The sequence below is a fragment of the Staurois parvus genome, unplaced genomic scaffold (genome assembly GCF_062004578.1).
Source record: "Staurois parvus isolate SC_StPar_1 unplaced genomic scaffold, SC_StPar_1.0 ptg000403l, whole genome shotgun sequence".
In the NCBI taxonomy this organism is placed as follows: domain Eukaryota; kingdom Metazoa; phylum Chordata; class Amphibia; order Anura; family Ranidae; genus Staurois; species Staurois parvus.
The window spans coordinates 311,860-330,466 of NW_028318199.1; the positions used below are offsets into that span (position 1 = coordinate 311,860).

At 42.5% G+C, this 18,607-nt stretch overlaps 1 protein-coding gene across 1 annotated transcript in view; it reads right to left on the minus strand.

Annotated features, from left to right (window-relative positions):
• The window catches only part of LOC149455100 (electrogenic sodium bicarbonate cotransporter 1-like), a 619,577-nt gene that overhangs the window by 180,650 nt on the left and 420,320 nt on the right, over window positions 1-18,607 (minus strand). The window contains exons 12-13 of the mRNA XM_089686634.1: window positions 15,999-16,270; window positions 8,633-8,679 (exon numbers count right to left, since the gene is read on the minus strand). Coding sequence (XP_089542760.1) covers window positions 8,633-8,679; window positions 15,999-16,270 — 319 coding nt within the window. The remainder of the gene's footprint in view (window positions 1-8,632; window positions 8,680-15,998; window positions 16,271-18,607) is intronic.

An 18,607-nucleotide genomic window follows, 5' to 3' on the forward strand; every position in this document is an offset into this window, starting at 1 on the left:
GCAACCCTCTCAACCTCATACCTGTGCACCTCCTCCCCGCATCCATCCCCCCTCTCTCGGTTGCACTTCTGAACGCCCGTTCTGTCTGCAACAAACTAACTGCCATCCATGACCTCTTTATCTCCCGCTCCCTCAACCTCCTAGCCATCACCGAAACCTGGGTTCAGGCCACTGACTCTACCTCCCCTGCGGCACTCTCCCATGGAGGTCTCGTCTGGTCCCATTCACCAAGACTGAGCGGTCACAAAGGTGGTGGTGTCGGCCTGCTCCTATCACCGCTGAGCACCTTCCAGGTCCTCCCTAACCCCCCCTCCCTAACCTTCTCCTCCTTCGAGGCTCACTGCATCCGGCTCTTCTCACCCACCCCCCTAAGGATCGCAGTGATCTACAGGCCCCCCGGATCCATAGCCCGCTTCCTGGATGACTTCGCCGCCTGGCTTCCCTTCTTCCTCTCCTCTGAGCTACTGACCATCATCCTCGGGGACTTCAACATCCCCATCAACGACAACACCCCAGCTACCTCCCAACTCCTCCACCTAACCTCCTCCTTCGCGCTGACACAATACACTCAATCCTCCACCCACATCAATGGGAACACCCTGGACCTCGTCTTCTCCCACCTCTGTACCCTTAACCACTTCACTAACACCCCCTTCCCTCTCTCTGACCACCACCTCCTCACATTCTCCATCTCCCCTTCCCCTAACTCCCCCCCCCCAGTGCGCCAAACCATCACCAGCCGCAACCTCCGCAACATGCACCCGGTCCCCCTCCACTCGGCTGCCGACCGCTTACACGACAGCATCCTTCCACTGTCATGTCCTGACCTAGCCACCACCGCGTACAACGACTCACTATCAGCTACCCTAGACTCTCTGGCACCCCTAACCACACGCAACATCAAACCCAGACCGCTCCAACCATGGCAGAACGACCACACTAAATGCCTCAAACGTTGCAGTCGTGCGCTGGAGAGACCATGGCGCAAAACCAGGTCCCCTCATGCATTCTCCCTCTATAAATCTGCCTTCCTCACCTACACCTCCTCCCTCCACACCGCCAAGCAGGCCTACTTCGTTAACCTGATCAACACCCTCTCCACCTGCCCTCGCCAACTCTTCTCCACCTTCAACTCCCTGCTCTCCCCCCCCTCCTCCACTCAGTACCTCACTTACCGCCCACGAGATTGCCACTCATCTCCACAACAAGATTGACGCAATCTGCAAGGACATAGTCAACTTGCAATCTACCTCCCCATCCACCTCCCCCCTTCCATCACCCCCTCATCTCTCCCCTCCTCTGACCTCGCAACGGCACTGCCCCCCACCACACCCAAGGCCCTGCCTACCGTAACCCCCCCATCACTGCATTCCTTCAGCCCTACTACCACTGAGGAAGTCACCAGAGTCTTCTCAGAAGCCCGCCTCACTACCTGCCCCCTGGACCCTATCCCCTCTCAACTCCTCCGGTCACCCCCCTCTTCCCTCATCCGCTCCCTTACCCACATCTTCAATCTCTCCCTCTCTACTGGCGTCTTCCCCTCCCCCCTAAAACATGCGCACATCACCCCCATACTCAAAAAGCCCTCCCTGGACCCCACTGACCTCAACAACCTCAGACCAAGTTCCCTACTGCCACTCACTTCCAAGCTCCTTGAGCGCTTGGTCTACGATCGCCTAAGCGCCCACCTAACTGATAGCAACCTCCTTGACCCACTACAGTCCGGCTTCCATCCCCTACACTCCACCGAAACTGCCCTCCTCAAAATCACCAACGATCTACTAACCGCCAAAGCCAAAGGCGACTACTCTGTCCTCCTTCTCCTAGACCTCTCCGCGGCCTTTGACACTGTCGACCACAACCTCCTCCTTAATAAACTACTCTCCCTTGGCATCAGAGACACCGCTCTCTCTTGGTTCTCATCCTATCTATCCCAACGCTCCTTCAGCGTTTCCTACAACAGTGCTACCTCCCCTTCCCTCCCCCTCTCTGTTGGGGTCCCCCAGGGCTCTGTCCTTGGACCCCTTCTCTTCTCCATCTACACCTCCTCCCTTGGCAAACTCATATACTCCCACGGGTTCAATTACCACCTCTACGCTGATGATACTCAAATCTACCTATCCACCCCTCACCTCACCCCCACATTCTCCGCCCGCATCACTCACCTCCTAAACGACATCTCTGACTGGATGTCGCTCCATTTCCTCAAGCTCAACCTCTCCAAAACCGAGCTTCTCGTCTTTCCCTCTTCCCGCGCCCCCCCCATCCTTTCCATCACTACCAACAACACCACCATCAATCCCGCCCAGCAAGCCAAGGTCCTTGGCGTCATTCTGGACTCAAACCTTTCCTTTCACCCTCATGTCAAATCACTTACAAACACATGCAGGCTCCACCTCCGGAACATCGCCAAGATACGCTCCTTCCTTACCCCAGACACCACTAAACTACTCGTACACTCCCTGATTATCTCACGCCTTGACTACTGCAACTCCCTCCTCACCGGCCTACCCCAGTGCAAACTCTCCCCGCTTCAGACCATCCTGAACTCAGCGGCCAGACTCATCCACCTCACCAGCCGCTCCACCTCTGCCACCCCCCTCTGCCTCTCCCTCCACTGGCTCCCCATTGCCCAACGCATTAAATTCAAACTGCTCACTCTGACCTATAAGGCCATTCACAACACTGCCCCTAACTACCTCACCGACCTGATTCCCAGGTACCACCGTACCCGTACCCTTCGCTCTTCACAGGACCTCCTTCTATCTTGCTCCCTGGTCTCCTCCTCCCACGCACGACTGCAAGACTTCTCCAGGTCCTCCCCCATCCTCTGGAACTCACTACCCCAATCCATCAGATTGTCACCTTCCCTCCTCACCTTCAGGCGCTCCCTGAAAACCCACTTCTTCAGGGAAGCCTACCCCACCCTCACCTAACAGCCACTGCCCTTCCCTCCTCCAACCACTTCATCTCCCACAGCCATTTCCTCCTGTACCTCTACCCCCTCCCTCCTAGATTGTAAGCTCGAAAGAGTAGGGCCCTCTTACCCCTTGTGTGCTGTTTGTAGTTGCTGTACTGTTTCATGTATTGTCCCCCCCTCTATTGTATAGCGCTGAGCAAACCCTTTGGCACTATATAAACTCGATAAATAAATAAAAATAAATTCACTACACTCCACCAGCAGAAACCGTGCATTTTACAATTTCACCTCTAAATGTTAAGGGATTTAACAGTCCGTCAAAGAGACATGCTATGGAAAGAGGCATGTAAATATAACTGTGACTGTGTCTGCAGGAGACTCATTTCAACAACCGCAATCCTCCTATCCTTTCACATCACCACTTTTCCCACATCTACTTGTCTAATACGCCAAATAAGAAATAAGTAGTGGATGACATGGGCAGATAGATCATCCTTATTTGTTAAATTATCCAAACACTCTGCACTTTGGTCAACATTTGTCTTCCAAATAATAAACAAATCTCATATTTGAAAAAAGCATGGTGAGTCAGAGCTAGGGACATGTCATTTTCTGTGGAGACTTTAAAGTTGTCTCAAATAGACAACTGGATTTATTGAACCAATCTCACAGCCACTTTCACAGAGCAATGTTAACTAAATTGATCAACACATGAAACTTATTTGACGTTTGGAAATGCCAACACTCCATGGAGAATGACTATTCATTCTTTTTCTCACACTCACTTTACTTTCAAGACTTGATTTGTTTCTTGTGGACAAATGGGTGGGTAAATCAGCAATACATACAATACTCCTGTGTCAATTACGATGGGGGGGAGGTGGTCGCACAGAAACTAGGGCCAATAGATGGTGAAACGTTGTGCTCTTAATGCGGAATTTACGACTGCTATTTCTAAATCAATTCATTAATTTTTCGATATTGTTGACCCCCGTGGACCACTTTGTTTTGTGGAATTTACACAAAGCAGTTATTAAAGGCATTCTGTTTAAAATGAGCACAATAGTAAGGAGGCAAAGCATGCAGCAGCTCAACGACCTTCTAGCTAAAATACAAACCATGGAAAATTTTAATAAACAGTCCCTGTCTTACACCAACAGCACTAAATTGACCCAAGCTAGACAACAACTCTGTACACTACTGATATCTCAGCATACTCACCAACATAGAGCTCAAATTTCTACCACCATGGCAATAAGGCGGGCAAACTCCTAGCTAAACAAATCCAGGAAAAAATAACCAAGCAGAATATCCCATATCTCTTACATCCAAAAGTGGGAAATAAGTTAGTCAATCATAAGGAAATTGCAGACGTTCAAAATTGTTATATAACCTTAGGGATCACTCATCAGTTCACCAACCCTCCACAGAACTTATCAGTTACTTTTTAAACTCAATTTCCCTGCCTAAGCTTTCAGTGGAAGACTTAAAAGTTTCTTAACGCCCCTTTACAGATAAGGAAATTATGGACATTATTAACTCTCTCCCGCACAACAAATTCCCAGGGCCTGACTGGTACTCTGTGGAATATTACAAACTTTTTTCTACTTTACTTATACCATATCTGAATAGTCTTTGAAGCTGCTGTGTTTGAATCTTCTTTTCCTCTGGAAATGGTCCAGAAATGCTTAATGCCACTATAATTACACTGCCTAAACCAGGGAACTGCTAGTGTCATCACAAAATTTCAGGCTTATATCGTTACTAAATGTAGATCTGAAAACTTCTGGTAACTAGAATAGCTCACTATCTGCCCTCTCTGGTGAGACATTACCAGGTAGGCTTCATTCCCAGATGTCAAGCACCAGACACAATGAGATGGATCCTCAATCTTATACATTTTGCTGAAACCATTAACTTGCCTTTTCTGCTGCTATCTTTAGAGCCAAAGAAGGCATTTGAAAGAATCCACTGGGGTTATCTAGCACAAGTATTTGAGAAATGTGTTTTTGTAGGAACATTAAATCTACAATCTCTGCTTTGTATAGCATTCCTTCAGCTCATGTTTATGAGGAGGGAATATTCTCAGAAAAAGTTTCCATATCCGATGGTATTAGACAAGGCTGTCTCCTCTCTCCTTTGATTTTTGCCCTGTTAATGGAGGCGCTTGTTGAAAAAATAAGAAGTCATCTGGGTATTTCAGACATTACTCCTCGAGAACAACAACACACGATTTCTCTTTACGCAGACAATGTAATACTTTCACTCTTGAACCTGGCTCTTTCCCTTCTTACTGTTCATGAAGTGCTCCAACTCTTTAACAGGGTCTCCAAATTTAAGATGAATGAAACTACTGTAAATCTAACATTTTGGGTATGGCAGTACCCAAGTCATTGCAAGCATCTTTACGATAACAGCTCCCATATCCCTGGTCACAAGGCACATTATGATATTTACACATCAAACTTACACATTTGTTAAACCTATATAAAGTAAATTCTGTTATCCTACTTATGACCATTCAAAAGGAATTATATTATTTAAAATGTTACTTTTCTTGGTCAGGCAGGCTGGCGGCTTATAAAATGTTAATCCTACTGAAAATTCTTTATTATTTTAGGGCACTTCCCTTACCTCTTCCTTTTTTCGCAGTGTGCAAGGGATGACTTCCAAATTCATCTGGCAGCATCAAAAAGCTACATGCCCATATTATATCTTGCTAAAGAACAGAGGGGTTGGAAGTATGGGCATGCAAGACCTGAAAGACCACATATGGCTTCCATTTTGGACCAACTTAGATTATGGTTCTTACCACTACATACAAAAAGTTGGAGCAGACAAGAATTGAATGTCCACTCAGGTGGCCTTCAATACATGCTACTGTAACTCTCCTTTTTAAGTAAACCCTGTAAATCTAAACACCCTACGGTTACAGCATCTCTCCAAGCATAGCAAGCATTTATGATGGTATTATATTCCCTACTGAGCGGCTAAATTTTCAAAGAGGGCTCCAAGTAATGGGCCACGTTTTGGGTCCAATTTTAAAATGTTCCAATGTTTGCAGATAATGCCTGAAATGGCCTTGTATTTATTATTAAAACCAGTAATAAATCTGACTGAATTTAAATTGTTAATGGGTGATTTATTATTTTTTGGTAGAACAGATAAAGTTTTAGTTTGTTCTTCTGATATCAGGTTATCAGGATAGACTTTTTCAGAAATTTTTTTTTATCAAAGTTTCACCTTGTTTAAGATAATCTTCTAGTCTGTTCAGGTGTAGGGGGCCACAGCCAAACAATGCATGCCCCTTCTGCCTCACTATCTTCTTCATCAGAGCTCAGGGCAGCATCTTGAGACTCGATTGGTGAGCAGAGTCTGAGAGGTGCCTTCTGAGAAGGGTCAGTGTCCATTAGTATGTGCACCCAGACAGCATCTGTTAAGGGTAAAAGGTGATTCCGGTGCCATATCTTAGGTGGACCCATCTTTCCCTGCTGGTGGATTTGAAAGGTGTGCCATTTGCAGACTATGGAAAGTTGAGATTTCCAGCAGTCAGCGACTTTATATTGCCATGGGATACTCAGGTTTTTTAGTAGTACCATGTGTTTAGGTTGCAGGTCTTGTACTTTCATTTTAAGGTCATAGTTCCTCCTTCCTTATTTAATTGGTCATGAGTATCTGAGGCTGCTAGGGCTTTTTCATAAGCTGTTTTCAAGTTTTCCCTTAGACAGTCTATGTTTCCCTGATGGAATGTCATTAATGTCTGATTTATAGTGCCGAAGGCTAGAACGACGGGCAATCAAGCCTCCCTCACAAACATCAGAAGATATGAAGAAAACCTCATAGCATCATTTTGGTGCTATTGTAAGCATATACTATGGTCCCAATGTGTCGGCTCCAATGTTCTTTTCGGTGGAAGGAGTTCTGAGCATATCCAGCAGGGTTCAATTAAGGTGTTCAGGCTGGGGGTCTCCCTGAGGGTGATAAGGGGCTGTTAATTAATTTTTGAATGCCTAGCATGTCTAACAGTCTTTTAACAAGTCTACTTTCAAAGTCTCTTCCCTGATCCAAACGGATACACTGGGGCAGATCGTAATGAATGAGGAATTTTTCCTTTGGCTGCTGTTGAGGCTTGTTGGTCTTTGGTTGGGTACGCCTGGTGATCGGTCATTACGAAGAAATACCAATTCCACCGGCCATTGACTTTGCAGGTGTCATATGGGAGCAGCTTTAGTTGATAGCGACTTCTGTTGGATGCACCTTAGACATGAGTACCATCAGGAGGCTCACTCTGCTTATTATTGTCATATTAATGTCATTCCTGTTTACAAAGTGTGGGCTGAAGATAGAATGTTTCAATATCCAAGTTTGAGTGCTGCCAGGTCTAAGGAGCTAATTAGTGCCAGAAGGATGAGAGTGCACAAAAAGCCATGAAAACCAGTTTTGTACTTTGTGACTGTAATTATAATTAGGGTAAGGCTCATAAGAACATCACCACTTCTGCCTTGCTACACACCAGACCTTTCCCCCTGTCTCAGAAGGATATTCCAAAATATTATTCTGTAGAGAGTATGCCAGGAAAGTGGAGGTTATTAGGAATGTCAAATAGCCTTTAATAACCTATTAATTTTGGTGCAGTGTGCTTGTCCATCACTATAGCCCCTCCCCATATTTTGTTTCTTCCCAACCCCAGTTTCTGGTTCACCAACTTTGTAAAGTTACTAGTTGTGTTATTATACAAGATCCATTGAGCCATTGTTAATTTAAAAAAAAACCTGCAACAATTAGGAAAAAAGGCCATTAGTTAAATAACAAAACAATCTGAACAGGGTGTCTAATAAAACTGTGTGCCATCTAAAAGCCTTATATTTTTCAAATGAATGTAAAAACTTTTTGGGGTATTTTACTTATTGTGAGGTTAACCTTGGTATCCAGGTTTTAGTGATCCCTGGTCATGAAAAAGTGAATAAAAAGTCATAATGTTGCTAATAATGCAATTTCCTGCTACAGAATAAAATTATGTTCAATGACTACCCCCCACCTGAAAGGATTAAATGGAATATAACTGAATCCATTTTGTATACACTAATACAAGATGCTAGTTTAACATATATTTAAAATCTGTACACACTAAACAAAACTGTCTATGTCAGCTTCATGTAGAAATGAGTGTTTTTGCAAACTTTACAAAAAAGCAGATAAGGTTTACTCTCACTTCTGAAAAGTTTTAACCACAACTTGGGTGTTGGGTCAGATTAAAGCCATGGTCTGGGCTTTAGAGCAGATATGGTATGATAGATAAAGCAGAAGAGTGAAAATGCAAACCTCATACAAATAATTGTTGAGTTAAGGTAAAACAATGTACATGTATCTGATTGGATGGTCTGAGGGTGTGTTTGCCTAAAGACTACAGTATAATAACCCTGATGTTATGCCAATAAAACTGAAGTGTTTGCAATCGCAACTGAGGTGATTTGAGTGCATTCACTTTCCGAGATCTCGTAGCTGTGTCCAGGTGTGACCGTTGGTATCTTGAGGGGGCCCCCAAGGAAAAGGAAAAAGACCACCTACCTACTTTCACCACCCCCATATGTTTTCTGATATGCTGTGCAACAATGCAATGTGCTTTATTGATGAAGTCAATATATTGCTCATAATGCATGAATATATTGAAAAACATTGGTGTAAATAAAAAATGCATACATAAATACATACCTTAGAGAAAAAGTCATAGGATGGTAAATTCCATGCAGACAAATTTCCTGCCACAGAACAAAAATACATTCATTACAATAAGGCCTATTTACAAAACTTCTAATACCTAATCAAAAATTGGTTCAGAAATGAATGCTGTCGCTAATCAGCGAGCTACATAATAAAGGCATTTGATATGTATGCAATTGTCCATCAATAATATAAGGGTTACATAGTTACACATAGTTTGTCAGGTTAAAAAAAGAAACAAGTCCATCCACTTCAACCAATGAACTACGGTGAAACAGGAATGCCTGTAGCTGGCCAGGCTATTACATTGAAAACATTCCCTTTTCCTATTAGCTTATATTGATTTAGCAACCATGAGTTTATAGCAAAAGCATCCCTAGTCTCTACTGAATAATGAATAGCTGTAACCATTGGCTTACAAGGTCTCTGATCACAGCCATTCAGAGCAAAATGTTACTGCCACCACCACTGCTGCCCCCACAGTGTGCCCAGCCAGCACAATCCTCTCTGCTATGGGTCTGAAATAAGATCCCCAGCACCTGTTTTCTCCTGTATGCATTTTCCTCCTGTGTGCCCTCCAATCCCTGCTGTTCTCCCCTTCATCTCTATTGGAAAAGACAGCAGGTTACAGAGGGGGTTAGATTGCAGGCACACAGTGGGGGAAATCTGTATAAGATGGAAAGCAAGGCCCCTCTTGACTCTTATGACTCTCAATTTACCAATTCCTCCACTTTCCTTAATGAACAGGAATACTCAATACTGAGCATATCCGTGTTCATGCATATATGAAGGTATCCATAAATATGAATGAAATAAAAGCTGGAGGAACAGCCTGTATACAGGAGCTTGTGCATTGCCCTCACAATCCACTGACCATGGTTGTAATACTTTGCCAAAAAAAAAATAAAAAAATTATATATATATATATATATATATATGTGCATGCACTTTACTGCAAATGTGGGAGTACTTTTTTTGCAGAAGGTGGAGTTAGTTTTTAAAATGTACAAATATTATGTTTTATATGCACCCAATACAGTTTCTTTTTACATTTATTGGGAATTTTTTGTTGAGTTTTTGTGCACTAACCATAGTTTTACTGTATTTTTTATATTGTTTTGACGAACATTTGATAAATATATGTGCAATTATTGTGGAATGTACAAAATCTGCAGCACAATCTTTTTTTTTCTATGGGTCCTTTCAGAAAATACTAAGAAACAAGAAACACCAACAACCAAGATCAATGCTGTACTTAATAACCCCCAAAAATATAAGAAGTCTATATATATATATATATATATATAATAGACTTCTTATATCGTATATTACAGCGCAGAAATATATGAGGTATTATAGACTTCATTTATTTTATACTTTCAGACAATGTATGTTTCCTTGCTGTAAGGAATACATCGTGAACGTGATAGGAAAAATTAAAAATGGCAAAAATGGTCTGACTACCTATTATATTTCATTATCATTTTGCACTGATTTTTATTAATAAATATATATTTTTGCACATTATTGCTTTTTATTTCGTCTTCAAATTAGCACAAATAAAGAACTCAGATATCAGTTAATTTATGAAAATCAGTAGGGAATCTCCTTAATTCCAAATCCCTGCCTGTTTTCATAAATTGCATACTGATTATTTTCTCATAGCTAAAGTTCTGCAATATTTGGAGGTTCCACCGAGATATGCCTACATTTGAAACAAATAGAAAAATATAATTGCGCAAATATACAGTATATATTTTATTGTCAATTTCTTGGCTTTGAAAGCACTATTGTCAGTTGCAAATACAGAAAATGTCTAATCCCAAAAGCGTGTCTAGTAGATCTAGCCATTCTGGTGCAGAATCTGCTATTTTGAGTGATGTTAGAGAATTGGTGAAATTTCAGGTGATGTCTTTTGTGAAAGATAAGAGTAAGATTGCAGGGTATGCAAATGATATCTGGTCTGATAATTCCCATATTGCTGGCTAAAATAGCTGAGGCTAAAACAAAGAAAGAAAAAGAAACATGGTTGCTTACATCCTGGCCAGAATTTATGTCATTTTTGAATTGGCAGAACAATTAAATAAAGCAAAATAACTTTGATAACATTAAAAATTTACAGAGAGAACTCTATAATATGGAAGATCAATCTGCACACATCTTTGATGAGATGGAACAATTGTCAGCTAAAATGTTGAATTTTGAGGAAAAAGACTTCCAAAATAAAGAATTAATAATTTTTCTAAAAAAAGAATCTAAATCAAATCTCTGAAGAGTTGTTTGAGTGTAAAGGGATAAAATCAACTTTAGAATGAGAATGTGAAAAGTTGAGCACTTCGAATACCCATCTCCAGCATGAGTTAGATGTCCAAAACCATGCAACTCAGCAACTGATACAGGAAACAGGAGTTAAAAGCCAGCAGTACAAGGCTTAAACCTTCTACTTGGCAGAGAACAAATGTCATTGAAACTTTCAGCAGCTCACACTCAGACTGTTCTGTGAAGGCTAAAATTGTAAACCCATCAAAAACTGAAGCTTCAGAGTCTGAGTGTAACTACAGTGACCCCTCAGATGAAGATGAACTATCTTCCAGTAGTTATCTTCCTAAATTAAAACCCATCTCACTTAATAAACACCCCAAAAGTGAGATAAATTACAGACATTGGACTTTATGAAAGTTGGACTTTTTACTGAGTTGGACTTTTTAATGAATGAATTGTATATTTTGCACTGTTTATGAATTTTGCATGACATATGGTATTTACAGATTAATTTATGCTACAAGGGAGAGCTACAAGGTTCATGCATGCACTAGTTGTTGGGATTTGAGCACAGGGATCTCTTGTTTGTTGTATTGTTGGGTCAGTAGCCAGACCTGAACCTTGTAGCTCTCCCCATTGTGTCTTTTCCCCTATGCTAGCATTGTGTCCACAGTAGCACTTGCGTAGGCAATGCAGAGTAGGACTGCTCATAGAGGGATTACTTTGACGCAGTTGGCCAGCTTAAGCATGTATTGCAATATGTGTGAACTAAATATCCCTATTTATTGCATAGTCTGCTTGAAAGGGTATATACCAGTGTGCAGAGGGTCCTTCAGAATTTCTAGTGTTAATATGTGGTTACACCCCTTTAGCACCTGATGGATAAATGCATGCACTAGCTGTTGGGATTTGAGCACAGGGATCTCTTGTTTGCTGTATTGTTGGGTCAGTAGCCAGACCTGAACCTTGTAGCTCTCCCCATTGTGTCTTTTCCCCTATGCTAGCATTGTGTCCACAGTAGCACTTGCGTAGGCAAGGCAGAGTAGGACTGCCCATAGAGGGATTACTTTGATGCAGCTGGCCAGCTTAAGCATGTATTGCAATATGTGTGAACTAAATATCCCTATTTATTGCATAGTCTGCTTGAAAGGGTATATACCAGTGTGCAGAGGGTCCTTCAGAATTTCTAGTGTTAATATGTGGTTACACCCCTTTAGCACCTGATGGATAAATGCATGCACTAGCTGTTGGGATTTGAGCACAGGGATCTCTTGTTTGCTGTATTGTTGGGTCAGTAGCCAGACCTGAACCTTGTAGCTCTCCCCATTGTGTCTTTTCCCCTATGCAAGCATTGTGTCCACAGTAGCACTTGCGTAGGCAAGGCAGAGTAGGACTGCCCATAGAGGGATTACTTTGATGCAGTTGGCCAGCTTAAGCATGTATTGCAATATGTGTGAACTAAATATCCCTATTTATTGCACAGTCTGCTTGAAAGGGTATATACCAGTGTGCAGAGGGTCCTTCAGAATTTCTAGTGTTAATATGTGGTTACACCCCTTTAGCACCTGATGGATAAATGCATGCACTACCTGTTGGGATTTGAGCACAGGGATCTCGTTTGTTGCCCTTATATTGATCATCAGTTTTAACCCCCCCCCTAACATTGGTGGTCGGTGTAGAAATGTCACCTCCCATCCCCATCCAGCACTGCCATTGATACCATCCACCCCAAGCACCCCCCCATCAGCACTGTCACTCATCCCATCCCCCCAGCATTGTTACTTATCCCATCCTCCCCACCACTTCATCTGATCTTATCCCCCCACCACTGCCACTGATTCCATCAACCCTCCCTCCAGCACTGCAATTGATCACACCCTGCTGCCCAGCATTGCCATTGATCCCAGGAGTCCTATTTATTTTCTGTCTATTGGTGAGTCCCCTAACCTTCTCAGTCCATAATGTGCAGACAATGAGATGATGTGCTGTAACCTTCAGCAACCAATCAGTGAGATGTAATTAAGTGCTGTAACCTCTAGCAACCAATCAGTGAGTGGTAAGGATGTGCAGTAACCTCTAGAAATCAATGGGTAAGCAGTAATGATGTGCAGAAACCTCTAACAACCATCCAGTGGCCAGTAATGATGTGCAGTAACCTCTAGCAGCCAATAAGTGAGCTGTAAGGATGTGCAGTAACCTCTAGCAACCAATCAGCAAGCAGAAATCATGTGCTATAATCTCTCGCAACTAATCAATGAGCTGTAACCTCTAGCAACCAGTCAGTGGGTGGTAATGACATGCTGTAACCTTCAGCAAACAATTGCAATTGCTGCCTGATCTGCGGCAGTAAACTGATTTTGAGTTTAGCTGCTATTTATTGTATGTCTCAAAGCAGGTGGAGAGCAAAATTTCATTTGGGGGAGGGATGGGGCAAGAAAATGTTTGCGTGAGTCCAATCAACATTAAAGATGGCCCTGGCGGCAAGTGGTTACAGTGGTTTTAAAGCCTTAAGGTCTTTTACCTTAATACATTCACTACATTAAGGTATAAAACCTTCTGTGTCCATGATTCCCCCTCCCCACCCCTCCGATCCAGATCTTGATCCAGCGCTGTGCACAAGAGCAGCGGCTCTGTCACTCTCTCCTTCTCCACAGGGCAGATTGATAGCAGTGGGAGCCATTGGTCCCTGCTGCTGTCAATAAAATCCTATGACAAGGGAGCGGGGGGCGAGGCAAAGCCCGTCACGATCAGGGGTCAGGCTCAAAGACCAGTTGCTATAGCAGTGGAAAGGCCAGTGGGTGAGACCAGCAGGATAGGTACACAGGTAGGTCACCGTGGCGGAGGAGTGGGATCACCTGAGGTGCGGAATCTAAGTACCAACCGGTGTTCTTTAGAGCTCCTAATGATGGAGATGGATTTGACTGTGTGTTAAGCACCAGGTTGCGGTTCTCAGGATCACCCCAATAGGAGGTGAGCAAGCGGAGGTCCAGTAGCGTATAAACAGGTAAGGATCAAACGGAAGCGTGGTTAGTAAACAAGCCAAGGTCGGTAAGGAGCAGTCGCAGGTTGGGATCAGGCAGAAACGTAGTCGAGAACAAGCCAAAGGTCAATAATGAGTGATAGCAAAATACGGATAACAGCAGCGATAATAAGGAGCACGATACTGGCTGGAGAGCACTAGCTGGCTCTCGATATTGGCTGGAGAGCTGGAGAACCCCTTGCTTCTCCCATGAACTTCCTGATGTAAGCCATGTCTCTGCACTTCCTGTTTGCTAGATTATTTTATCTGGCAAACAGGAAGTGCAGAGACATGGCTTATATCAGGAAGTTTATGGGAGGAGCAAGGGGTTCAAGGTTCATGATAAACAAGGTCAAAGTAAGATCATCCAAATAAATGTCAAGGGAGCTGTCCAGCATTCCAGATGGCTCAGCAAGAAGAAACATTGCCACTCACCGCAGAAGGCCCAGGTTTGGACCCAGGCTCTGACAGCCCCACTGTCTTTGTCTATGGAAGCAGGCAGAGGGGCTTGGGACTAGGGGGTACTAGGATGGCAGGAGTAGGAATGTCAGCAGGGGACTGCAGAAAAGGAGGATTGGGGCTGGTCTGTGCAAAACCATTGCACAGAGCAGGTAAGTATAACATGTTTGTTATTTTAAATGAATGAATAAAGGTTTAGAATCAATTTAAGTCCTGGAAGCACCCAAGTACCAGAACATGGATATAAAGTTACCATTAAAGGTGGCTACTAAAGATGAAGTGTGCTAAAGCAGTGGTCAGACCTTAATAGGGACCTGGTCCTTAAATGTAGTGCATGCAGCTTTATCTATGCTTAGCTGATTAGAGATATGGTGAATGGCTGACGGACACAGTGTTGCACCACATCCCTATTATCACAATTTATTGATATCATTAAAATTTAATTTAATGTAAAATCAATTTCAACAAACTTCACAATCACAAGACACTTCACTATTTATTGCGGTGTACAGATGATACTCCCCTACAGGTTTTCGCCCAACCTGTGCTTCTTCAGGGAAAAAAAAGAAATATCTGCAATACAATCTAGAATTATATAAAAAAATGCAAAATGAATCAATCAATTTGATTCATTTTGAATAATTTTGCATTTTCTTTATATAAATCTAGACTGTATTGCAGATATCTCTTTTTTTCCCCTGAAGTAGCCCAGGTTGGGCGAAATATGTTGGGAAGTATTATCTCCACACATCAATAAACAGTCAAGCGTCTTGTGATTGTGACCTTTGTTGACATTGGTTTTACATTAAATGGAATTTTAATGATATCAATATATTGTGAACATATTTAAAGCATTTTCTAGTTATTACAAAGGGATAATAATTGTGCGCAGGCAACCCAAACGAGTGTATATATTAACATCCAGTGTTAAGCACAATCACTGTTAAACAGTCCATCATATACCTCATATATTTGCATGGGATATATGAGAGAATGTGCTATTGGATGTGGTTACATGTATTATGCACACAATGGACTATAGGTTATAGTTTCTTTGGTAAATACCACAGAAATAAAAAAAAATGTGTTGCACTGCTGTAAAATTACAGCAGCACATCACTTTTTTTGTTTATTTTCCAGTTATTGTTATGCACCTATAAAGTCCCACAACCTTTTCTTAACTGCACATATTTATCTATGTTTACTCATATGTCGAGCATCTCTAGCCTGGGCCTAGGATCCAAGAAGGTTCCACAGTGACACAGGAATTGATTTGAAGATTGGCACATGTACACAGTGACTGTACATAACCACTTTTGCTTACTAATTAACATTTAGGCCATATCAGGATTCCTTTAAAAATAAAAAATAAACAGTTTTTAAAGAAGAGCACACTCTCCCTCTTCTATGGATAACCTTATAAGTGTAGCTGCTATGATATCTTTCAGTTATTAAAGATTCACGTATTATGATAGCCAGTAGGGTCAATAGTATAGTTTGTCCAATTAAGGTCATTTCAAATAGACCTCCCCAGAAGAGGTCTAAATAGCAACCATTATTTACCCCACTTCAAACCACAAAAACAAAGAAAGGTAATTATGATACATTTGTTTTTACCTGTGTCATTTACAATGCATTTACAGCTGTACTGGGTCACATCATTTATGTTGTATTTCCAGTTAATAGGGAACTGATCAGCCAAGTTCAACATCTTCTTTATAGCATCATAAATGAAAATACAGCTTATCAGTGCACAAAAGCTCTCTTCTGTAAATCGAGTGAAATACTGCACCAAGTAAGCAGAATTAGTGGCCACTAAAATTAGGCAGTAGAATGCTACCCAAAGTCCAATCCAAAGTCTAAATTCCAAATATTCAAAATTATAGTCCCTGGAAAACAAATGAATCAGGAATGAACATGCATACAAAGTCAAAATGTCTTGATAAAAAGTGTATTGAATGCATAGTGACTTACTTCAATAATTTAAAAAAAAAAGCATTTTTTTTAACTTAAAGTGGTCGTAAACCCAAATTTCCAAAACACAATATTTTTGCATAGTTTAATAAATAATGTTGTTATAATCTAAATCACATAGTTTGTTGTCAGTGAGGTAGGAGCTCAGGAGATTGTAGACCAAGCGTTCTAAGAGTTTAGAGGTAAACAGGAGCAGGGATATGGGTCGTAAATTGTTCAGGTTGGTGGGGTCCAGCGAGGGCTTTTTAAGTGTAGGAGTGATCTGTGTATGCTTCAGAGGGGTGTGGAAGGCACCATTGGAGAGGGAGAGATTGAAGATGTGAGTGAGGGAGCATATGACAGAAGAAGAGTGTGACCTTAGTAGTTGAGAGGGGACAGGATCCAGGGGGCACGTGGTGAGACAGGGCTTCTGAGAAAAGTTTAGTGACCTCTTCAGTAGTAGCAAGGTCAAAATAGGAAAGTGTTAATGGAGGTTTGGTATAAGGTATGCTAAGTGGGATAGATGTCTGTGTAGTGGAGATGTCCCTAAGAATTGCATCAATCTTGTTTTTGAAATGATTTGCAATCTCGTAAGCAGTGAGTGAGTTACTGGGTGGAGGTGGAGAAAGTAGAGAGTTAAACGTAGAGAAGAGACAATGAGGACTGGATGATAAGGTATTAATAAGAGTGACAAAGTAGGCTTGTTTGGCAGCATACAGGGAGGAATAGTATGTTAAGAAAGCAGATTTATATGGGGTGAATGCTTGTTGAGATTTGGTTTTATGCCACAATCGCTCGCTATGCCTCTTAAGAGTTCTAGTGTTGTCAGTCTGCCACAATTGTAATGGTCAGGGCCTGATACTTCATTTTGTTAGAGGAGCAAGTGAGTCTAGTGTGGATGAAAGGAAACAGTTGTAGATAGCAGTGGCCAGGTCAGGGCAGGACAGGGGAGAGATTCTGTCATAGAGTTCCAGAGTAGAAAAGAGAAGGGTTAAAATTGTGAAGGTTTTTGCGGGTAATTGTTTGCTGCTTGAAGGGATAAGTGTTTTAAGACGAGGACACTGTGAAGGAGGACACACTCTCAAAGAGAGGAAAGGGGTGTTTTTGAGGTTGTAGGGAGTGCAAAGATAGGAGAAAACAAGGTCTAATGTGTTCCCATCAGAGTGGAGGACTGTTTCCATTGTGTTAAGGCAAAAGATGAGGTTAGGTTAAAGAGTTGGGATGTAGCTGGGTTGTTCACATTATTGGGGATGTAAAAATCTCCAAGAATGATAGCGGGTATTTCAGAGGGGAGAAAGTAGTGTGGCCAAGCAGAGAAATCATCAAGAAAGCACGAGACGAGGCCGGTAGATCACTGCAATCCTCAGAGAAATGGGAGAAAACAGCCGAATGTAGTGAGTCTCAAAAGAAAAGAAGGATAAAAAGGGAGGGTTAGGGAGGACTTGAAAGGTGCTCAGTGGGGATAGAAGCAAACTAACTCCACCCCCTTTCCGACCACTAGGTCCAGAGTGAGTCCAGAGAAGGCCTCCATAGGAAAGTGCTGCGGGAGAAGCAGAATCTGTTTGAAGCCAGGTTTCTATAATTGCTAGCAGGCTAAGGGAGTAGGAGACAAAAAGTTCATGGACAGAGGTGAGCTTATTCCAGAGTGCACATGAAAAAGGGAGGGTGGTTTTGGGAGCATGGGGACTGAGATTAAATTGAGTGGATTGCGGCTATTCCTGGAGGAAGGAGGATGCCTGGTGTGGGGTGAGATACTGGAGGACCAGGATTCAAGGAGATATCCCCAGAGTTTAGGAGAAGGAGGGTGAGGCAAGTAAGATGGGAGTGGGATGTACAGTATATGAGTGCACATGCCTTCCTGTCCTGGTGTTTGGGTCAGCAGGTGAGTAAAGTATTAGCAGGAGATGATGAGAGCAGTAGTAGGGAGATGGTAGAAGTGAGGGTGCTATGTATGGGGTGGAGCAGAGGGGTAAAGAAATTAGATTTTGAGAACAGAGGATACTACTATGAAAGGAAGGAGTAGAGGGGGCATATTAAAAGGTAGATGGAGTTGGAATCAGACTTGTAGGAAATGTTTCCCAGACTTGTAGAAAATGTTTCCCAGGGTGTTTGCTTGCAGTCCATCCAGTGTGCAGTAGAGTTCTTTGTAGTATCTTCCTGCTGCTTGAGTTATCCTGCTTTAGTTAAACTGCTGTGTTCAACTGCTGTTTTGTACTCCAGTAGAAAATGCACTAATGCAGGACAATGCCCTGTCTGCGGCTCTATGACCTCCC